Here is a 25,000-nt window from a genome sequence, read left to right on the forward strand (position 1 = left end):
TAGCTAATGACACACATTTTAAAATTTCACATATAGCCTGGACATGGTCATCTCTTCTTTTATGATTGTCAGTCATCTTACAAGAGGCTGCACATTCTGTCTAAACCCTGAAGAATCGACTGGACCCTAGGTATATTTTAGCCTGTGTGTGTGTGTGTGTGTGTGTGTGTGTGTGTGTGTGTGTGTGTGTGTGTGTGTGTGTGTGTGTGTGTGTGTGTGGGCGCGCGCAAGTGTGTCTGTGTGTGTGCTCTTGTTCCTTTGTGCTTGCATGTGTGCACTGCATACATGTGCGTGTGTAAAAATACCTTGTTCAGATGTGATTCAGACTTACTTTTACTGCAGTACGCGGCGCTGTGCATTGCAATTGGGGATTCCCCAGTAAAGGCAAACAATTGCTGGCCATGGATAGCAGCATGTATCCTACTTTACGATTATTTTTTGTCTATTTTCAGTTGATGGGTGGGTGACTCACCATCACGTTCCTGTGACTCGAGTCACCACATCTCACTGTGTGACTGATCCGAAACGCTTCTGTCATGACAGGCCTCATCACATTACTCAGAACAAAAGGTTTTGGTTGGTTCACCCTCTCACCTTTTTTGATTGATTGGGTTGTTGTTTTTTTGTTGTTTTTTGCAGGTGTGACAACTTCTGTCCTATTTTCTATCCTTGTTGATTTTGGATCATTTCCACGTTGCTATGCCATCTCTCTCTCTCTCTCTCTCTCTCTGTCTATCTCTCTCTCTCTCTCTCTCTCTCTCTCTCTCTCACACACACACACACACACACACACACACACACACACACACACACACACACACACACACACACACACACACACACACACGCACAGACTGTTAAATAGGCTCTGTGCTATCCTCCACAGAAGCACTCCAGGAGTGCCATTGAATGTTGTCTCTTGTCACATTTTTGACATTTGATTCCTTGGCTCTCGTCCCTGGGCTGTCCACAGCACTTGCTCCCATTACACTCGCACACACGTAGGACTGGGTACCGAAATTCAATTATTTGATGGAACCGAATTAAAAGCTAAGGTTCTACTTGGAATCGAAACGTGCCTTGTCTGTCGGTTCCACGTTTCGGTTCCTGAAGTCTGACTGTCAGAGCCATCAAATGTGTGTTTAAGCACGCGGCCACAAGTGTCACAAACTGACCACGCTCCTCCTCTTCCCGTTTCGCACCTCATTTAAACGATTGATAAGACAGCTGATATTCAACCAGCTGATTGTACTATTGAGAAACAAAAACATGCCGTCGAAAGCGTGGCTATATTTCAGGAAAGTAGATAAGGAAGGAGCGCGCTGCAATAGCCTATCTGCGATAAACTAATAGGCTATCATGCAAGAATGGCAATACATCCAACCTGTTCAAACACCTGCTCTTGCATTCGATTAACTTGCGTGCGGAGTAGCAGCATCTTTACAACGGCACCGTCAACCTCAACTATGCTATACCGTCAACCTCAACCATGACCTCGACTCTTCAGGAAGATGTCTCTGACTCCTTGGAAACATGTTTTTCCATGAAAAGAGCTAACTTAGAAAGAACTGGTCTTGTGTTGAGGACGCACAAATGTAGCCTATTTAGACCGTCGGTTTAATTTGAGGGAACAAAGAACACAGCGAGAAAAAAAGATTTCCTCTCTATCCGGCTGGATAATAACGCCATTGTTTAGGCTTGAAGTAGCGGCCGCTTAAGGTTAAATAACTGTGGATTGAAATAACATATAAACGTGCCGTAAAAAACTGTAAACAGCTAAGAATCTCAGCTTTCGAACAAGCCCTAACACATGTCTGTAGGTCTAGGTTAAGGAGATCGCTGGCTGTTAGGAAAAAAATGACGAGATTAAAAAAAATGGTTGGAAAGCGCTATTTTTTCACTTGCAACAGCGGGCGCTTACAGTTCAATAACTTTTGAATGAAAGAACATAAAAACGTGCCGTAAAAAAACTGTAAAAAGCTAAGAATCTCAGCTTTCGAACAAGCCCTAACACATGTCTGTAGGTCTAGGTTAAGGAGATCGCTGGCTGTTGGGAAAAAAATGACGAGATTAAAAAAATGGTTGGAAAGCGCTATTTTTTCACTTGCAACAGCGGCCGCTTACAGTTCAATAACTTTTGAATGAAAGAACATAAAAACGTGCCGTAAAAAACTGTAAAAAGCTAAGAATCTCAGCTTTCGAACAAGCCCTAACACATGTCTGTAGGAGAAGGCGATCGCTGGTTATATATATATTTAGGCCTATATGTCGTTTAGATTAGGACTCTTTAGCTTAGATTCACCATGGCGTGAAAGCACAGTGTTGTCGCGGCTACTTGCATCAGCTGATCATACGGCCCAGTTCTAGTCCCTGTATGGAAATGCGTGCGAGACAGCACCATCGAGACCCCGTCAAGTTTCATGAATAGCCTATTTATGAAGCCTAGTTGTGTTAGAACAGTTCTGCAGTACCTAGTAGAAAAGCCCCAGCTGTCGACAGACTGGGTAGCGTAGGCTACATTAAAAAAAATCATGTCAGGCACGCTTGACATAGGATTGGTACCAGAAGTGAAGTTGCACCGTACAGCAGAACAATTTTAATCAGACATGAGTACATTTATCAGTATCAAAACCGTTTAATATACTTGCCAAACCATGCCGAGAGGACAACTTGCAGCATGCAATTATTCATGAATGCTGTATAGAATTAAATGCCTTTAACCCGTCATTGCTTAAGTCACGAGGAGCTCCGCCTTGTGGCAGGCAGGGAAACTCATGATTTACAGACCCGTTACGCCATCTACTGGCCACTTTGGGTAACTGCAGATTTAATTCAGGGTTTCTAGGAACCGAAAATGGAACCGTTCTGGTACCGGAACCGAAACGAAGGAACCGGAAATGGAACCGGAACCGAAAATTGTCAATCAATACCCAGGCCTACACACACGCACATACACACACACACACACACACACACACACACACACACACACACACACACACACACACACACACACACACACACACACACACACACACACACACACACACACACACACACACACACACACATAGCGTCCGCGTCAATGCAATGCGGACAGTGGCAGGTGATTTGATGGTGCCAGCCTGATTTAACTCGGTCAGTTGGGGTGTTTCAATTTTACACTGACTCTAGCAGGATGGTGTGCTGTCGTAGAAAGAAAAAAAGCAGCTTGGACATCCTTCTCATTAGTGGATTAGAAGACCATTTAGAGATTGAATGATTGAAGAATGAAATGTCACGCCCCTATTTCAACTCAGAAAACTGTCATGAACCATATCATCATCATACAATCATAGTTAGTAATTCTTTCCAAACAGAGATTCTTGCCAAAAAATAGATACCGGTAATCAGTGCAGAGCATTTGTAAAATGTGTCTTACAAGCTGGTTGAATAACATGGTGCATTTGCCGGTCAGAGTCTGTCACGACACACCACAACCCCAGATGTGCATTCACGTTTAAGTTACGTCTAAATACAGTGATAAACTGGAAGATGAAAGGTCATTGATTAAAGATATACCTCTTTATTTATAACCTGGAGGCTCCCGGGGGTTGGTTACAGTGGAATCTGAGCTGCCTGTCATGTAAACACTCTCACCCGCAGCTGAAATTAATAGATGCACTGTGTACGCTGACCAGGCCGGCACATAGATCGCCTGTTGATTTTTTTTTGTGCACTGTAACTGTGGGGCCTTTTCATCCTGCCTGGGCCTGAGCTGCATGTGTGTGTCTGTGTGTTTGTGTGTGTGTGTGTGTGTGTGTGTGTGCGTGCGTGCGTGTGTGTGTGCGCGTGCGCGCGTGAGAGTGTGTGTGTGTGTGTGTGTGTGTGTGTGTGTGTGTGTGTGCGTGCGTGCGTGTGTGCGTGTGTGCGTTCATGTGTGCTAGTTTGCGAGGGGACGAGGGGGGTAGCTTGTAAAAAAAAGAGCACCACATTTAGTGCCTGATTGTTTGCACAGGATGTCAGATTGTGTGTGGTGAATTAAAGACAACATTTCTGTTTGGACCAGAAGTTTCCGAGTCAGATTTTAGTAAGCATTGAAAATAGCAAGTTGCTCATCAAAAGACTGATGGTAGACAACATTCAAGATAAGAAAAAAAGATTTGGGAAAACACATCTGCTGGACATACATTTTTCCAAAGTGTGAAAAAGTGCATAGCGTTTACCCCAGTTATTCCATTATACATAATGAGGTGAAAGATGAAAAAAAAAACTAACCTAGGGAAATTTGAGTCAACCAACTACTTTGGCACTTTTCTTTTTTTACTACTACTTTAACTTTCCCCCCCTTCTTCTGTTTTGTAAAGGCCTTTTTAAATGATATCAGTGTGGGGAAAATGTAGGTCAGAATAAAAATCAATTCAGCGACTCTTTATTAGTCACCGAGCTGGGCCTCGCTCGTGGTGGCTCGCTCCCACAACCAAATAAGGCCATTAGCCCACTTAGAAGAGCAGGACACCTGGCTTGCCAATCGGTTTTATTTCTCATGCATCACATGGGACGTATCACCCGGGGGGCGTCGCGGGAGAAAACGCAGTGGCAGCAGCAACCACCTTGACTGCATCTCAGCTGTTGTTTCTGCAAGCAAAGCAAAGCAAAGCAAGGAGTAGCAAGGCCCTCACCGGCCAATCAGCCCACCATGCCACTATAAAGTGATTCCACAGCACTAACGTAAAAGATTCACAAACAGACACGGGAGAGCAAAAAAGATTCAGCTCCGATTACACCTGGTGCATCTGAGCCAAGCCCATACACTCCCCCTCCTCCCCCCATCCCCTCATCTCCTCTTCCCCAAGATCACCACCCCCCCTTCCCCCTTCCCCCCCACCCCGGCCCTCAGCCTCAGAGGAGGCATACATACTGACAGCACTCAACTTTGGCCTACAACACCTGAGTCATTAACAAGATAATCCCGACAGACAGTCAGTCAGTCAGCCAGCAGGGCAGTGGAGGACCCAGAGAGGCTTAGAGGGCCCGTTTCAGCGTGAAAAGAAGAGAAGAGGAGAGGAGAGGAGAGGAGAGGAGAGGAGAGAAAATAAGAGAAGAGAAGAGAAGAGAAGAGAAGAGAAGAGAAGAGAAGAGAAGAGAAGAGAAGAGAAGAGAAGAGAAGAGAAGAGAAGAGAAGAGAGCCCTACACTGGACAAACAGCCAGAGCCTAGATTGAGGCCGGCTGAGACACACATACAGGGAGAGGTTTTGGGGCTGGAGTGCGGGGTGGGGGCTGGGGTGTAGGATCATTTTACCACGCAACATTTTACATAATCATTCTTAGCCTTTTAGCCTCTCTCAACTCTTAACTTTACCTTACCTTAGTAACCCCCCCCCCCCCCCCCCCACCCCCCCCCCCCCCCCCACCCCCCCCCCCCCCCCACACACACACACACACACACACACACACACACACACACACACACACACACACACACACACACACAGAGGCGTGCACACACACACACACACACACACACACACACACACACACACACACACACACACACACACACACACACACACACACACACACACACACACACACACACACACACACACACACGTCATGGCTTAGTCATTTATTTCCGTGGTATTATTACAATAACTGATAATGAGTCATTGGTTGATGCATTTCCTGTCCTTTGTGACTAATTACATAGTTGGGTAATAAACACGTCAAAATTATTTATGAACACAATAATCGCGACATAATCTGATGGTTCTTTCTGGAGCCATTTAGATCCTCCCTCCTGGGTGTAAAAGATATGTATATTTCTTTTTTTTTTTAGATTAAAATATTATATATTAAGTATATACTGTGATTATTATTACAATTAATATGAATGAACAAAAGAAGGATTAAACATGGCCTTATGTCTTTTCTGGTACTATCCAGAACTGCCTGAAGTAGATATTTTCTCCCTTGGTTATGAAGATCAGAATAAGACCTTTTGAGCATAATCTGGAGATCATATGGTGAAATACGTAGTGCCGGAGGGTTGAAATGTCGTGTTGACTTGTCACACAGTCCAGGAAGCACCACATTTCATACCACACCTGTCACTCATAATGAGGCAGTCACTGTCTGTGAATGTTGGAGAAAAAAGGTAATCCATCCTCAGCCTGAAAAACAAAATTACAGAGACACCAAGGTCAGTCATTTTGGTGAATATTCCCACAGTTTTTGGGTGAATGGGCTGGGGGGAAAACTTAAGAACAAAAAAAATCACCCCCATCAATGTATGCATCTCTAATCTCTCAACCTTGTTTGAAAAGAAAAGGGAACATGGAAATCAGTTTGGTGTTATGAATATTTGTTATAGTATCCTGGCTGGGGGGGAAACACAGGGGGAAAAAACACCACCCTTGTCGTTTTGTGCATCTCTAATCTCTTTCTCTTGCTGCTGTTCGTTTTCCTCTGCGTGGTCACATTGACCCAGAGCCGTAATGGAGTTGTGACAAGAACATCTTGTTAACATCCTGTTTTGGCATGGATCCATACCCTCACTGCCATCGGCGGCTATGATGTATCACCAGTCATTTTTGTGTTGGCCAAACCAGATAGGTGGCCTTTAATACAGTACTGTACCCACTGCATGACTAGCACAAGATGCCCTCATACTGAGACACACACACACACACACACACACACACACACACACACACACACACACACACACACACACACACACACACACACACACACACAGACACAGACACAGACACAGACACACACACACACACACACAGAAGCACACACACAGAAGCACACACACACACATACATGTGCACACGCACACATGCACACACACACACAGACATACACAAGAACACTGATGCGTGTGTGTGTGTGTGTGTGTGTGTGTGTGTGTGTGTGTGTGTGTGTGTGTGTGTGTGTGTGTGTGTGTGTGTGTGTGTGTGTGTGTGTGTGTGTGTGTGTTTGACAAGAAATACAAATAGCTCTCAGTACACACTTGCATATTTTTGTCCCACACCCACACACACAGCCACACATGTTCGTGTGTGTACACACACACACATTCGCACACATTAACACACATACATGAGTTGTTGTCCAAATCACGGCACATGTGTCGTGTAATTCAGGTGGTGAAAAAGCTGTGCGATTGACAGTAGCACATTCACCCCCTCAAAGACACTTCCACCACCACCTCCTCTCCTACCCCCCAGCCCCAGCCCCAGTCCCCGTACATGATGTCTGTACTTTTCAGTTGGACCAAACGGCCAGTCTGTTACAAGCCCCAGCAGATGCATTAGGATGCGTGACCCCCTTCCCCCCCCCCCCTCCCTCCTGTTACCTGATAGGATACTACTTATAAAATATTTTCCACACCGCTGTTCTAAAAAGACAACTGTTGCAGAGTATAATATTTACTGTACGTGAGGGGTCGGTGTAACTTAACTGTTGATATCAAGAAACTTTAGCAGCTGGTGTCATAAACAGCTTTAACCATCACACGTGAAAGGGGTGGAGTAGCATTTCTCAAGGCGCTGACATGACTAGTGCATTTTTAAATTAATTTGTGCTCGCAAATCTGAGACACCCCACCCCTTTAGAGACACACACACACACACACACGCGCACACACACACACACACACACACACACACACACACACACACACACACACACACACACACACACACACACACACACACACACACACACACACACACACACACACACACACACAACCCTCCACCCCATGTAAAGAGAGGCTATAGGCTGACAGATATTGAAACCAATGTGGCGCATTATGTCATTCTTTCCCCCGGCTCAGCTGGGTTGGGCTTGAAAGTGAGTTTGTGTCCCCCGATCGGAGTCCCAACAGGCCTGTCCTGAGGCCTGGGGGGGTCACTGACCCCAGCCCTGTCCTTCATCAGTCATGGCTGCCAAGTGGCCCTGGTGATGGTGTTAGCTGCTGCTGCTGCTGCTGCTGGTAATGGTGCTCTGTCAAAAGTCTCTCTTTCTCTCTCTCTCTCTCTCTCTCTCTCTCTCCCTGTCAATGAGTCTAAGAATCAAGATGTTGGATCAGTTTGCAACATCTATTTGGTGTTTTCTTTTTCCCCCTTTTTTCATTTTTCTACTGCAGAAATGCAGCAGTTCCCCACGGGAGAAACAACTGAAACTTTGTTTATCAGGATGACAGATTTTCAAAGCAATGGCACGTCAGTCACAACAACAAAAAACTTTGCCAAATAAAGGATGGGGAAATAGGTGTGCAGTTGTGTCAACTGATGCACGGATGCCAATTATCGTGGGTAAATTTTACATTTACTTGAATTGAAAATGAAAGTAAAGGTTGCCCAGAGTTGCAGAGTTTAGGCAAAATCTAGCTAGACCGACAAATGTGTCTTTCTCCACTTGGCCCAGTGCACTGTGAGTTTTAAAGCCCAGTTGAGCAATGCTCTGACCTACAGTAGTGTCCATACGGTAGCCCCCCCCCCAGGATAATTATAACCAGGCTCAATGAGTATGCCTATCATGTGGTGTCATGTGACCTGGGCTGTTTGAGGCTCTCTGCCGCATTGTATGTCACGACACACAGAACTACAGAAAAAGAAGTAAAGGAAAAGGGGTGGTGGGGGAGAAAAAAAATCGAATGTTTTCTTTCTTCTTCTTGATTTAGTGTTTTTTAATAGAAACTGAAACCAGGCCGCCCACTGCGCCCACTTCCATAAAGTGTTAGAGCCGGAGAGGGGGTCTGCCACATCAAACTCCATGTGGAAAATGAGCATTGACAGAGAGCCAGTGTGGCTGTTTAAAAAAAAAAAAAAAGAAATACCGGTAGGCTAGGCATGACAGCCATGCTAACAACGTAGCTTTGTGTGGGCCGACTGACAGGTCCCATTTCAGAGTTCTGATTTCCTGCCTATGGACAATGGCAGCTGTTATTATCTATTGTGCGCTGACAAATATCCGGTTTGATTAATCCTTTCCACGGTGCTTCAAGGTGCCAATTGATCGCCGTCGGTCTTGAGCCCCTTACCTCAGCACTTTTTCTGTGTGGCGTGGAAGAAAAAAAAAAGTCGTCTTTTGTTTTCGGTGTAATTAGCAAGAATACTAATCGGCGGAATAGAAGGGAGCTGCTGGAGAGGTGGTTCAGAAGAAGAAGTGCCTCTTCGATCGCCAACTTCACTAAATTTCCCAGGAAGACATCGCCAGCAAGTTACCGAGTTCACTTCTTTTTTTTTCCTCCGCCCACTGGCTATCCTTGACCTCCTCCATCACTCTATGATATTCTAAAGAAAAAAAGGACAACATTGTGTACCCGGGAGGTGGAAGTGTTTTGTGCCAACACAAAAGTGCGTAAACATGGAAATATTTTTTTTCTTATGTGTTATTTATACATCTAAACATGCGTTTTGTTTGGATGACCCGTATGCTCCGCAAAAGCAGGTCAGGGGTCATTGTTGTTTAGCCCAGGGCCATCATCATCAAGCCCTGTGTGTAATGTGGGAACGAACGCTCTTGATGTTGTCACGTAATTTAGTTGTTTTTCACCGACGCGTGTCTATTTTTGACACATGCCACCCCTCGAGAAGGATGTCTTGCTTCTCTTTGTGCCGCACAGCCAGACACACACTGACCTCCAACAGCAAAGAGCGTGGGGCTGGGACAGTGTGTGTGTGTGTGTGTGTGTGTGTGTGTGTGTGTGTGTGTGTGTGTGTGTGTGTGTGTGTGTGTCCTCTTCTCCCTCTATCATGGACATTTTAGAAAGCACTTACTCCACTTACTGGGGAGCTTGTTTCTCCCCAGTGGGAGTTCAATTAGGAGTTAGAAACACTCAGAGACACACTTTCTCTCTCTCTCTCTCTCTCTCTCTCTCTCTCTCTCTCTCTCTCTCTCTCTCTCTCTCTCTCTCTCTCTCTCTCTCTCTCTCTCTCTCTCTCTCTCTCTCTCTCTCTATGTCTCTCTCTCTCTCTCTCTCACACACACACACACACAAACACTCAAGCAGATCAAGCTGCATTCCTCGCAACTCTGTCAGATCCGTCCTTCATTCATTTCATGGCTTGACAGAGCGGCCCAAACGAGCCAGAGCGATTCTCATTACATGAAGTTGCATGAAGCGTAGTGAAGAGGACGCATCAGCGGGCCATCAGCCCAGCCAGCCGATAGCCGCTTCACCGATCGCCAAGTCTCCCCCAACACACACACACGCACACACACACACACACACACACACACACACACACACACACACACACACACACACACACACACACACACACACACACACACACACACACATCCCCCGTACCCCAATTACACATTTTTAGCGTGTGAGTGATTAACCAGGCAATTCGACTCCCGCTGCGATTGGTGGAAGGTGTTTTTTCGGAGTGGTAATCTGCAATCCCTCAGTGTCATAATGATCCATGGACTGATCAGATTGTTCCTGCTGACAAAAGGCTGCGGCAGCTCAACTCCCCCCCCCTTTATTTCGTATATCTCTTTCAGAGAATCACAGAGAGGAATACATCACCCCAGGTATTGAAAGCACATAAATCTCTTTATTTAAAAGAGCCTTGCTCAGGTTTAGATTCCGCTTGGACAAAGGCTTTCGGGGGCGCGTGCATCGGGTTATTTATTGCCCCAAACTCGTTTAGTTAGCCTTTTGTGCGTGTAGATAAATAATTGTTTTAAAGATCAACTCCTCGGACTGGACACACGTTCTGTTGCAGTGCGGTAGAGAGTGTGGCACAGCAGAGGCCCCTACCGACGAATTGTCAGTTTTCCTTCTTAATTTTGTTAACTCCTTAAATAAGGGGAAAAAAAAGAAGAATCTAATTAACGCTGGGGGAACAGATATGATCAATGGGACAACCACAAAGCCACTCTATTCTTCCCCTTCCCCCTGACGGAGGTTGGCCTTGTGCATTTATTTCTGTCAGCGAACAAAAACACACACGTTGCTCTGGCCCTGTATGTGCTAATTACAATCCAATTATCTTGGCATGTCTGAGAAAAATGTGTAATAACAAATGAAAACCATTTGTGTGATGAGGGAGAGAGAGAGAGAGGGAAAAAGATGTCATGTTCTACTGTGTGTCCATTCTCAGTTGAGTTCTTCCCAATCAGTTTTCCCGAGGGTTCCTCTGAGAGATCGATAGCAGCAGTTGAGGTGATTTATAATGTGTTTGTGCGACATGGTTCAGACCTCACGGAGAGTTCGCACTGTTAATCGGACAGTTAATATCTAGGGCTGGCGTGGAGTGGAGAGGAGTTAGGCCGCTTGCTGCGGTTTGTCATTCTGGCCATTCACTTTCTCTGGTTAAGGGAGCGTGTCGACCGGACCGAGCAGGACTAACCTTTAATCAGACCCCAGTCTGCGAACTACACCTACTACTTACGTTTTTCCCCTCCACTACACAGTAACCTTTGCCATGTTAATTGAACACTTAGTCAACACTTACATTTTCACTTATTTTCGTTTTTATTGAACATGAATTTGGTAATCATTTTTTTCTCAGTGTGTTCAGTACTCGAACAGTGTGTAAAGTAGATGTATTAGTATTATAATTATTAGCATAGCTTAGCATAATCGCTGGAAGTGGATAGAACCATTAGCATCAAGCCACAAGTGATCACTGGACAGAATGAAATGGCCATTTTGCACTCTGGTGAATTTTACATTCATTTTAAAGAGGTTTACATGTACATTTGATGACGTTTTGTTTGGTTCCATAGACTTTCATTGCTACACATAATATGGCTAAACTGTTAGCGCAAACACATAGAGAAAAAATATTATGTATTCTCACATTTTACCAGGGCTCAACTATATATGAGCCATTTCCTGAAATGAGGTGGACTGTACGTGTTGAATTAACACTGCATTATTTTTTCTGTGTATCCCCACCAGCAGCCCTTGCATCCATGGGCCCAATTTTAGGTGTGGATGATGGGGACATGTCCACACCACTTTTTAGATTAATCTAGCTCGTCCCCACCACTTTAATACAAATATTATGCAAAAATACCTAACCTGAGCAATTTGCCATATTAATGTCCTCACCACTTTCCAAGTCAAACCTACGCCTTTAGTTGCATCGTCTCCCTCATCTTGGGAAGTTGTGACATTCAACACAGGATCGGCAAGAACTTGGAAATAGCAATTGATCCTGACGTTACTTTGAGATATAATGCTGAGCATTGTACTGACGGTTAGCGGGGATAAATCTTGTTTTAATAGTGTCTTCGTTTTTTTTGCGAAAGCCAAAGACAGATGGAATGAAGCCATAATTACCAGGCTTAATTGATGTGTTTTTACCGTTGCGGACTATTCTTCTGCCCCTGTCCGTTCCTTTTCACCGCATGGGCCCACACTTGCTGTTGTTTGCACTATATTTCTACGGCTATTGATCGCTATTATGGTAAATCCGATGAGCACAATGGAACTCTATCAGCAAAATGCAGGTTAATTATCTCGAGGTCAACTGGCCTCGCACTCGCACAAAGAGCCGATGCTTTGCACTTTATGGCGTGCATTAAATCGCAAGGGCAAATCATTTCTCTGGCTTTTTGTACTGTGAATTAAGAGCCATGACAAGACTGGAGAAAAACAAACAAAGTCAGATTGCTTTTTTCGCAGGCTTTTGATATTGTGTGCCTTGTCTTGTTGGTTTATTTATTTATTTATTTGTATTACTTGTCCTACAAAGGCAGTGTTTTAACAATTAAACAATTTCCATTTAACATTTCTTTATGATCAGAAATCAGTTTAATTTAAAACTCCAATCACTGAATTTTGCTTATGCAACATTACATTTTGATATCAGAAAATCTCATCTAATGATGTCAGCTGTTAGCATTAGCCATTTCAAAAAGCACATCTTCAAATATCATTGTTCACCCGATCCACCACATCATATCACTATCTGTGTGCACATGCGTGTGTGCGTGCATGTGTGCATGCGCATGTCCACGCAAATGTGTGTGCATGCGTTTGCGCACGCCCAGCCCACCCATGTGTGTGACGTGAGTGTGAAAGTATTATTTGTTTTAATTGAGGCAGGATGCTGTCGGATGTTTTACTTATTCCTGATAGATTGGCCTTATGAGCAAGCAGGGCTCTGGCTCCAGAGAGAGAGAGAGAGCGAGAGTGAACGAGAGAGAGAGAGAGAGAGAGCGAGAGTGAACGAGAGAGAGGTGGGGGCTCCTGTCGATGGGGAGAAACTAATGGCATTGATTCTGGATATTGTGTTTTTTGCTCCACAGGGACTCCAGTGAATCGGATTCCTATCATGGCCAAGCAGGTGTTGGATCTCTACACCCTCTACAAGCTTGTGACGGAAAAAGGCGGCTTAGTGGAAGTCATCAATAAGAAAATATGGCGCGAGATCACCAAAGGCCTCAACCTCCCTACCTCCATCACCAGCGCAGCTTTCACCCTCAGAACACAGTGAGTACAGACAGGCCAGCCAAACAGGGGGGTACAAACGGGTATGTTGTCCCGGGCCCAGGGAGATAGGGGCCCCAGAAACCGGTCCCCATTACATTGTATGTTTTGGTTTGGGGGCTCTTTCAGATGACTTTGTCCTGGGCCCAGTAAAAACTGTCAGCGGCCCTGAGTACAAGCACTAGACCCCTGCAATACACTGCTGCATGACCTGCCTGGCCCCTGGGCTGGGGCCTCGCTCACACCGGCAAGCCTGAACAGGAGCTTTTGTGTGTGTGTGTGTGTGTGTGTGTGTGTGTGTGTGTGTGTGTGTGTGTGTGTATGTGTGTGTGTGTGTGCGTGCGTGCATGTGCGAGTGTTTGTGTGTGTGTGTATGTGTGTGTGTGTGTGTGTGTGTGTGTGTGTGTGTGTGTGTGTGTGTGTGAGTGTGTGTGTGTGTCTGTGTCTCTGTGTCTCTGTGTCTGTGTATATCTACGTGTGTATTTGTGTGTGTCTGTCTTCTTTCGAAATTACATTCCATGTTTTCTGTCTTTTTCTTATGCCTTGTTTTGCGTTTATTTCTCAGACCTGTTTTCAGTTTGCACAGATGCATCTTGCGTCAACATAAAATGATAAATGGTGACAAATTATTATTTATGCCCGGGCCTCAAAAACAAACACCTTTTCATTATTACGTTTTTCCGCACTACCACCAACCCCAGGTTGAACCCTTAAACATTATTTTTGCTATCAGCGTGCCACTTCCACGGTGGTCAGTGTCAGCTGAGGGGAAATGATGTGTGATAATTGTGGGGTTGGTATGCTCGCGATAGCGTGCTTCAGCCCAATGTGTGCAGAGCGGATTGACGCGTGTTTGCGCAGGGCTCTTCCCAAGGTCCTCATTTCAGGCAATTACGTATGTCTTCTCTCCCTCCTCCCCTACTGCTACCACTACTACTACTACTACTACCACTACTACTACTACTACTACTACTACTACTACTACTACTACTACTACCACTACTACTACTACTACTACTACTATTACTACTACTACTACTACTACTACTACTACTACTACTACTACTACTATTACTACTACTACTACCACTACTACTACTACTACTACTACTACTACTACCACTACTACCACTACTACTACTACTACTACTACTACTACTACTACTGCTACTACTACCAGCCTACTACTATTACTACTACTACTACTACTACTACTACTACTACTACTACTACTACTACTACTGCTACTGCTGCTGCTGCTGCTACTACTACTACTACTACTACTACTACTACTACTACTACTACTACTACTACTACTACTACCTGACTGCTTCCACCACCATCAAGGCTAAAGCAATTCAAGATTCATATCTGACGCCAGACAAATGAAGCTGAAGCATAAAGCATTATGCCATACCATACGTTCTGAGTGTAGTGTTTTACAAGGTTTTTTAGATTATTGCAAAAAAAGAATAATTATGCAATACAGCTGTATCTATCTATTGCATATTAAAATTGTCTTTATATAATGGATTTTTTTCTGTGGCAGTGTTTTAGAGTGAAGAAATGTCCTGTTGAATACTTGTGTTGAATAGTAATGATAGCACAGTATAACAGTGTAGTATACATATACACAACAATGTACAATGTATAATGAAAATATATAATAGCAATAATAAAAGTAGAGTAGTGTGGATGCATCGTGTGATTGCAGTGCTGTTTAAACCTGCCACTGATATATATGGTTGGTAGTTTAAGGTGTAGGTATGTATCTAAGAGATATTGTTTGTAGTCTGTGTGACAAGAGCATGCATTTCCTGACCTTCATGCCCCTATGTGAATTACTTTTGTCACAACTGAAAGATGCAACATCCCTGTCCTGGTTGCAGTTATCTAACACATGCAGCAAGGCGGGTGGCTGTATAGCAGACCTGGAAGATCAATTGATTGCAAATTGAGATTGTGATAAAAAATTCAGATGAATTATGATGACCGACCAGGTTTTGGCATATTTAATCGATCGCATGACAGATCCTCGTACCATCACTGATATAATTTTAACAACAACAGAAAAAAAGTTTTGACATGGTGTTTTGTGTCCTGGCGGTTTAGTTATGGACAAAGTGACATGAGGCAAATAAAGCCGTAAATGTGAGATATTTCCACGACAGGTTTTCAATCCAGACACATTTAAATTGTTGGTAGGAAGATGAAGATGAGAGAAATTGTGATCAGTATCAGTGAAAATCCATATCGGGTTGATGCATGTCATAGACAGACAAACTACTATCTGTATTGTGGCTGCATGTCCTTTAACAGAGTTGCTATGCATGTGACAAGTAAACATCTCTGTATTCGTGTGGTCTGCTCTGATATGGGTTGGGAAAACAGTTTTTGCAAACTGAATACAGACTGAATGAGTGTGTTCTGTATCACCACTCTTTAGTCTGAGGAAGGGCCAGGATGGCCCGAAACGTCACACATTAAAAATGGCTTACATGGGAGTTCATTGGTGTGCGTTTTTTTTCTTCATTACTGTATCACCACTAAAACACACTGTCCTGGCTGTAGTTACATGTGTGGAAGATCTTTCATGCAGTGAGTGCAAGAGTGCAACAGTTTACTGATTTTAAATTCTCTGCACAGAGAGAGCAGTACTGTATATATCCCACAGGTATAAGAAGTACTTCTATCCCTATTGGATACTGACCGTATATATCCTGTGTGTGTGTGTGTGTGTGTGTGTGTGTGTGTGTGTGTGTGTGTGTGTGTGTGTGTGTGCGTGTGCATGTGTGTGCGCTCACGTGTGTCTGTGTGTGTGTGTGTGTGCACGTGCGTATATATGTGTATGTGTGCCTGTGTGTGTGTGTGTGTGTGTTTGTGCGTGTGTGTGTACGCTTGAACATGTGTGCGTGTTCTCCCATCCCACAGGTATATGAAGTGTGTCTATTCCTATTGAATACTGACTGTATATTCCCTATGTGTGTGCGTGCGTGCGTGCGTGCGTGCGTGCGTGCGTGTGTGTGTGTGTGTGTGTGTGTGTGTGTGTGTGTGTGTGTGTGTGTGTGTGTGTGTGTGTGTGTGTGTGCGTGCTTGCTCCCCTCCCCACCTCCAGGTATAGGTATATGAAGTGTGTCTATTTCTATTGAATACTTACTGACTCAGGGATTAAAGTTTTCCGTCGCTACGACGGAATTCCGTCAACTGGATTTTCGTTTGGACGGATTTCCGTCCGTATAATTTATATCAATTCATTTACCATTTTTACTTTACAACTGAACTCAATTCGAGAGCACTCCTGGTCATGAGAAGGGGACGAGAGGTGTGTTTGGTGTAGGCCTACGGATGTAGTTAGGCTATACACTCCACCATTGGCGGTGTGATACAACATTCACTCATCAGTAGCCTAGTTTTGGGTCATCCCCTGTTCTTCCGTGTTCCAAAAAAAAGTACACAAGCGGTCAACAATTCTGTGGCAGCGCAACGCGATCAGAGATTAAAAAAATAAATAGCCAAAATTGTTGCTGATGGCAGAAAAGAAAATAATTGTAATACAATGTATACAGTGCAGTGACGTTTCCATATCATTGCACCTGCCGTGGCAGATATTTAGAAAAAAAATGAATAGTTTACTTCGTATGTCCTTTTCATGAAGGGTTTGCCATTTAAGCATTGTGACTCTTACTAGCATTATTCATAGCCCCAATGGGACGACCATGGCAGCTAACTAGGATAGCCTACCATGCGTTTCATCCTCAAAGTTTAGCGCGTTTGACTGGCTGCGTGTAGAGCTAGTTGTCTTTTTGACAACGGATAATTCACAGTCTCATCTGTACTCATAGCAGATTAACTTTGTTGTTGCCGATATATATATTCAAGAAATAAGTTAAAAATGGGTTGCATTTGGGTCACGGATAGGCTATCCCTGGCAGAGCCAATTTATGCCACGTCTTGTTCTGGGAAGCAGTGTTCTGATGGGTGGACTCATGGTCGATAAATGCCGTTTCGACGTTTGTTTCACTTTCAAGGCTGGTTACTGTGTGACGCTATTTCTGCTAACTGGAATAGTGTGCAGCAGCAACAGTTGTGTGTGCGCTTGTTTTTAAGTGGCTCAACGTCTGTGCCCATCTTCTCGGACTATGCGTTTCGTTTGAGTTCAGTTAGCCTATTTGCGCACTGCGCACTCAGGACTGATGGGTGGGTGATTTGCCTTGATTCGAGTGGAAAGCTGCGCGACAAGCTTGGGAAAGTGTGTTACTTTTGTACACGATAGACGTAGGCCTATGTCTGTGACTGTCGTGTCTGCTGCGTCCTGTCAGCTTGTAGAACACGTGCGCATAGGAAGAATCGGGGACGTTTTTTAAATCAATGGTAAGCGTACGCTTGGCACCGCACATCGAGAAGCAAAAAAGTAGCCAGTAGTTTTCAAAACGGTAGAACACAGAGGTAGACATACCGCACCCTGTTTGTAAACGTCAACAAGTTATTTGTAACAGGATGAATACTGAAAAAGGCCGAAGGGTGAAAAACATACAAATAATTAAAGCTAGTTTTCTCCCTCTGATTGCTATGATCAGGGCTTTTTAAATGTCAGAAATACAACTGCAAGCAATGCGCACCAGTGCTTTCACCAGAACAGTGTTTGCCCATTCTAATGTGAAAGACAAAATATAGCCTACTACTACAACAAAAAACCCCGTAATGGGATCACTCACTGTATCAACACATTGCAATTCCAAGTCAATAATTCTGTGAGATCAGCTACCATTTTGAAGCAGCATTCAATGTGAATCCATTCTGCATGATGTTGTGAACAATTCATAAACAATGGGTAGAAATAAGAGGAAATAACCAAAACATGCCCAAATTTCAGTTCAATCTTTGCAGTCTGATATAGTATCCATTATCCCTCCATTCTCGGCCAGTTCTAGTCAATCTGGTGAGCGGCCTAGGCCTGCCCGCCCTCTTTCCTTTTTTTGTATTTAGAAATTGGCATCTGTAAACATAGCATTGTAGGCCTACATCTGATTGAGCACATCTGATCTAGTACCTACAGGTACACTCATACTGAGTCTATATAGGTCTACTGAGTGTATAATGAATATTCATTGTTCATGTGAAGTGTAAAGATTTATGTTGGTTGAAGTTCTGATTTTGTGGCACTTTTTGGTATTACTGGCGCCCTCAAGACATAGGCCTATTCTGCTCTAGGCGACTGCCCCGTCTGCCTATGCCGCTGGCTCTGGCACCATTCCTTGCATGTATGTTTCGTCATGAGGGCAGAGCCTGGCTACATTGGTTTTCGTAGGGTTACGGAGTGATACTCGATCGGGTGCCTAACCGGTAAAAAAGTTCAGTCAGATTACTTTTTTTTGCTTTAATCCCTGCTGACTGTATATTCCCTATGTGTCTGCGCGCGTGTGTGTGCGTGTGTGTGTGTGCTTGTGTGCGTGCTCCCCTCCCCACCTCCAGGTATATGAAGTACCTCTATCCCTACGAATGTGAAAAGCGGGGTCTCAGCTCTCCCGGGGAGCTCCAGGCAGCTATCGACAGCAACCGCCGCGAGGGCCGCCGCCAGAGCTATGGATCCGCCCTCTTCAACTACTCGCCCGTGGGCACGCCCACCCTGCTGGCCTCGCCCAAGCTCCAGATGCCCCATATCGCCATGCCCACCCACAATGGGGCTCACCTCTCTCACAGCCACAACATCAAGAAAGGTTAGTCAGGGCAACTTGGACTTTACTAGCATCACAAGAAATAGGGGTTTGTGGTGGTGTTTTTTTTTTTTTCATTTTTAACCACTAGAATTCTACAACAGACCCTGCCGTGGCCAAACATTAGGGCACTCGTCTACCATGCGGCTGACCCGGGTTCGATTCCCGGCCCGGTCCTTTGCCGGCTCTTCCCTGCTCTTTCTCCCCACTCGCTTCCTGTCAAAAATAAAGCCAAAAAGGCCCTGCCATGGCCAACCAGTAGGGCACTCGCCTGCCATGCGGCTGACCCGGGTTCGATTCTCCGGTTCGATTTGCCGACCCCTTCGCGTCTCTCTCCTAATTCTATTCCTGTCCACCTCTCACACTGTCCTATCAAATAAAGTCGAAAAAGACCAAATAAATAAATAATAATCAAAAAAGAAGTCTACAACAATGGAATTCTGCAAAAGAGTTGGTAGAGCGCTACTAGTGTCCCTCAAAACCAACTGGTGCTCTTGGAAGGGGTTCAATGTTTCAAAAAAGACAGAAGGAAAAAAATCCTTGGTCCAGGCACAGCGCCGAAACGCGTTGGTGTTTTTTAATGCATTTGCCCCTTAAATAAAGTTTGTTTTTTTACTACATTAACCAACTGAAGTGCCTGGACCAAGGATTTTTTTCCTTCTGTCTTTTTTGAAACAATGGAATTCTATTGAATCTCAACCCACTGGCGGGTTTGTGACAGTTAACTGGTTTTAATGTTTGGTAAATGTAAGTTTATTGGCATTGTTACACACAGAACATGTTGTTGTGAAGGTGTATCATGTCACACGTTGAGGTGTGCAAACAAAGCAGCTAGATATTTTCTTTAAAACAGTTTGTAGGAAAAAAATATCTAAAAGCTATTTCTATCTAGTGTTGTTATGCTGCGATTATCAGACTTTTATAGCTGAGATAAAAGTACCATCAACATTCAAGAGAAGATTAAAGGCAATGGGGAGTGATTGTTGCACAATAGTGCCCCTTCTCTTGCTCTTAATAATCGTGACAAGAAGGAGTGTTTGCGTGCGTGCGAATGTGTGTGTGTGTGTGTGTGGGCAGTTTTTCTACACCACACCACGATTGGAGAGAGAGAGAGAGAGAGAGAGAGAGAGAGAGAGAGAGAGAGAGAGAGAGAGAGAGAGAGAGAGAGAGAGAGAGAGAGAGAGAGGAAACATCTTGCAGGACTTCCTCTTGGCCACCCCTTGCCAGCTTCCTTATCTGTGTAAAGGAATGCGGCACAAAGAGAAGCCCGGGACGCCTCACTACCAAATAATATGCCCACCAGGAACAGCGGCAGGCCCCTTTGATGCCGCCCGACTTCTTATTTGGGGGCCCTCCGTCAGCCGGTCGGCCAGTCCCGCCATACCCCTCTCAAGGCCACCTTCAATGCCTGTCATCCCTTTTGTTTTTAATGCTTGAAAAGATTGAATAACCAGACAAGAAGCTATACGTAGCAAGGCTTGGGAGCAGGACAATGAGCATAACATGTTTTGATCTGATGAGAAATCTTGAAGGGTACACACACACACATATAGTATATATATATATAGTCTTAACTTCCATCTGCGTATTTTTATCAACAACAACCACACCTTTCCCCCAAATCCCAAAGCAGAGTGTAATTGTGCCGCATGTTTGCGTCAGCGAGATTCAGAACAGTTTGTAGTCGAAAAATAGTCTTGTTTTTTTTGTTTTTTTTTTTGAAAAATGGAAATGTAAAAAAGACCATTTAGTGGCAAGGACACCTTAGTGCCACTATTTTGCCACTTTTCTATTCATATCTGTTTTAGCCTCCTAAAGCCCCCCGGCACATACGGCATACTTATCTCTATAGCCTGGCTGTTTGTTGTCGTATGCCATCTGGCATCTGTTGCTTGTTTGGGGCCATCCATTGATCCTTACTGTGCTGAGGTGCACTAATATTCGAGGTCAGGAGGACTTAGAAGGTTCCTGTCCATACAGTAAATGGGCTATACCTGTAGCTTGCTCATGGAGACCCAGGTTCAAGTCCAACCTGCTTTATTTCCTACCTGGGTTATCTCTCTCTCCTGCCCATTTCCTGTCCTTCCCATGTCCCACATCATACAAACGAGAAGTCCTAAAGCGGCGTACACACACTCTTCACACTTGCTCGCCTACTCGCCACTCTTTCATGGAACGTTCGCTGAAAGTTCCCACGGCTTTAACTGCCAACGAACAGGCGAGAAGTACCGAACTCTGCATTCCAATTGGTTACTCGCTTACTCGTCTTGCTCGAAGTTAAAATATTTTCAACTAGGGATCCGCCCACATCGCATCGCTTGTACAGTACTCGCCTACTCGCTGGAACACATTGACATTCTATGGACTTCATTCGCTGAGCGAGTAACTAGTAGCGACGTGTGTGTACGGCCCTTAACAGTCATGTAAAAAAAGACAAATTATGTGTGTTCTCCTCAAAACGCCTCAACTCAACTCAGCTTCTCTCCCACCCTTCTCTCCCCCACCCTCTTCCCCAGAAGAGTCCCTACTATCCAGCTGCCTGAGCAGTCGTGTGGGCCTGCCCGTGTCGCTGGCCGGGCATCACGGAGCCGCGGCCCAGGCCGTAGCTGCGCAGACAGCGGCGGCTGCCCAAGCGGCTGCAGCTCAGGCGGCGGCGGCCCACTCTGCGGCTGCGCAGGCGGCGGCGGCGGTGCAGGCGGCCGCGCTGGAGCAGCTGCGGGAGAAGCTGGAGTCCGGAGAGCCGCCGGAGAAGAAGATGATGCTGATGGCCGAGGAGCAGCAGAGGCTCATGCAGCACGCCCTGCAGCAGAACCTGCTGGCCATGGCCACCCAGCTGCCCATGAACATCAAGCTCAACAACAGAGGTGAGCAACACTAACACAATACTCTACACTACTACACCCTACACCACTATACTACACCACCCTACTATACACTACTATGCCACCCAGCTGCCCATGAACATCAAGCTCAACAACAGAGGTGAGCAACACTACACCACTACACCCTACCCAACTATACTCACTACTATACTACAGCACTCTACCCTACTATACACTACTATGTCACCCAGCTGTCCATGAACATCAAGCTCAACAATAGAGGTGAGCAACACTAACACAATACTCTACACTACTATACTCTACCCTACTATACACTACTATGTCACCCAGCTGTCCATGAACATCAAGCTCAACAATAGAGGTGAGCAACACTAACACAATACTCTACACTACTATACTACACCACCCTACCCAACTATACTCACTACTATACTACAGCACTCTACCCTACTATACACTGCTATGTCACCCAGCTGCCCATGAACATCAAGCTCAACAACAGAGGTGAGCAATATAGTACTGTACCAACACAATACTCTATACACCACTCTACGCTACTCTACTACACCACCCAGCTGCCCATGAACATCAAGCTCAACAACAGAGGTGAGCAACACTAACACAATAATCTATATACACCACACTATATTACTAAATACCACACTACACTACTCTCTACTCTACGCTACTCTACTACACCACCCAGCTGCCCATGAACATCAAGCTCAACAACAGAGGTGAGCAATACGGCACAGTATACTCTACATAACATACACCACTCTACCCTACTATACTTTACTACGCCACACAGCTAACCATGGATATCAAGCTCAAGCGGTTAAGACACAGCGTTATAAATTTGCTGTTACCAGAATGGCCAAGTCATAGTGTATTATGTCATAGTAGTGTAGTACTATGTAGGATAACTTTTCAATGACTCACCCATGATGGAATAGTCCAAACCTTAAACTGAGGACAGGAGAGGATAATGCAATCCTAAGCCTTGCAATTCTTTCATCTTGAGGAAAAAGTTGATCGCCCCACAAAATGACTAAGACGATTATTTTGGCAAAATGACTCATTGGTAAGCTATACTAAGCAGAACATTACACACTTTCATCTTCTAGGGGAACAGATTTATATTTTCAGTGGTCTTGTGTACTCACTGACACCAGTGATTCTAAAAGCGATTAACATGAAAATGTTTTCTAATTATACCTAAATAGCTTTTTTATATTTTTTTGGGTGAGGATTTGTATTATTTATCAGACAGGACAGTGGGAGATGACAGGAAACGAGATGGGAGAGAGATCCACAATGGCAGCTAGATCCACGGCTGGGCCATACCTAAATAGCTTTAAGTAATTCAGAATGAAGTCCAGTTGGAGTGCTTCCTGGAACTGGCTAGATTTTAAGATGGTGCTCTTTGGTGACAGGCTTGGTTGATTTCAAAAAAGTTTTAGAAATACCAAGGCACTCATCTTCTTTGTAATTAAAATGCCTTTATTTTGTTGGGCATAGCATGATTAAAATACTAATACTAAAATACTAATACTAGTATTTTAATCAGAGCTTTAAGTAATTGTTGAATGATGTGCACCACTGCAGAGCGAAAGCAACAAAAAAGATCCAGCTATACAAACCAAGAATTAAAAGAATTGCAGAGGAATTGTTCACAAAGAAATACTAAGCCACTTTGACGTGGATGAATTTATGGCCAGTTATGCAGTAGTGTCGTCCAGCACTGCATGTGCCCTGTGGGTGTTATGAAGAAATACCGTCGTCAACCGCGGTGCAGAGCTGTGCTCTGAGGACATCATCACCATGAGTTATAAATGCCTCAGACTGACTCATGACTCGTTGGTCATGTGAGGGCTACAGAGCACCTGGACACAGACAAGCAATAAGTCATTCATTACTTAATCACAGATGCCATGAAAAGAACTTATGGGAAGCGGTGTGTGGAGGGAAGGCCGCTAACTCTTCAGGCGCTAGGCCGTCTTTTTGCCCTCGGTGAGGCCGTATTGTATCGGTCATAATAACTAGCCTTGCTGACTATTTATCTTGGAAAATTGAGCATAATTCTACAGTGCTGTGTCTTGCTTTTGGGGGACGACATCTACTCTGTAATTTACAGATTACATCAAATACTATTATTTGTCGGTGCAAGGCAGGCTGTGATTGCAGTCAATGCTGTCTAAAAATGAGATGGCAAAATCGTTAAAACCAGTAATCTGGGTGACGTCAACCCTGCGCTAGTCACGACCAAATCAAATGTTTCAAACATTATGAGGCGGTTCATGGGAAATGGTTTGTGTGTGATGTATGTGTTTATTGCAAATAAACACAAAGAAGACTGAGAGAAATGTAATTATTTTTAAACTATTTCCTTTATTTGTAGTCAGGACTATGTCAGTGTGTTACACTTAGCTTAGCTCTTTAGTCTTCCCTTCCGTTTCGTTAGCAGCACTACTGTAAAATATATGAGAGGAGAAAGATATAATATGCATTCAAAGTGTCAAGGTGTCAAAATATAACCCCCTTCGTCCTCCTCAACACCTCCTTTTACAAGAGATTACAAATGGTGGCCACATCTTTTGACAGTCATTTTTCCCCCCTTCTTCCTCCTTCCCTCTTTCCTCCATCCGTTCGCTCCAAAAAACTCTTTAATAAACCTCTCCTTATCCTGTCACTCATGAGTTATCACCAATATTCTGTGGCGCGTGGCGCCTTGCTTCTTGCTTCTTGTGTTCCTGTTATAAATGCTCATATTGAGTTTTTCTCTCTCCCCCGCTCTCTGGCTTCTCTCCCGACAGATGATAGACAAGAGACCGCATTGAACCTGTCTACGAACGGCATTAGCAGCATCAACATGTCAATGGAAATAAATGGAGTTGTCTACACAGGTAAATAGAGGGGCCGTTTGCTGATGTAATTGGAGGAAGGAAATCCAATAAGTTATAGCAGCACCTCCTGCGCTTAGTCC

The 25,000-nt window shown here is 44.5% G+C and overlaps 1 protein-coding gene across 4 annotated transcripts in view; it reads left to right on the plus strand.

Annotated features, from left to right (window-relative positions):
* Positions 1 to 25,000, plus strand: part of arid3c (AT rich interactive domain 3C (BRIGHT-like)) — a 100,014-nt gene that overhangs the window by 74,012 nt on the left and 1,002 nt on the right. For 3 of the 4 annotated variants that reach the window (XM_063195243.1, XM_063195245.1, XM_063195246.1), the window contains 4 exons: positions 13,277 to 13,460; positions 18,930 to 19,174; positions 21,688 to 22,035; positions 24,831 to 24,920. In XM_063195243.1, coding sequence (XP_063051313.1) covers positions 13,277 to 13,460; positions 18,930 to 19,174; positions 21,688 to 22,035; positions 24,831 to 24,920 — 867 coding nt within the window. The remainder of the gene's footprint in view (positions 1 to 13,276; positions 13,461 to 18,929; positions 19,175 to 21,687; positions 22,036 to 24,830; positions 24,921 to 25,000) is intronic. The other variant, XM_063195244.1, reaches the window with a different exon arrangement.

Source organism: Engraulis encrasicolus, chromosome 3 (assembly GCF_034702125.1).
Source record: "Engraulis encrasicolus isolate BLACKSEA-1 chromosome 3, IST_EnEncr_1.0, whole genome shotgun sequence".
Lineage (NCBI taxonomy): Eukaryota > Metazoa > Chordata > Actinopteri > Clupeiformes > Engraulidae > Engraulis > Engraulis encrasicolus.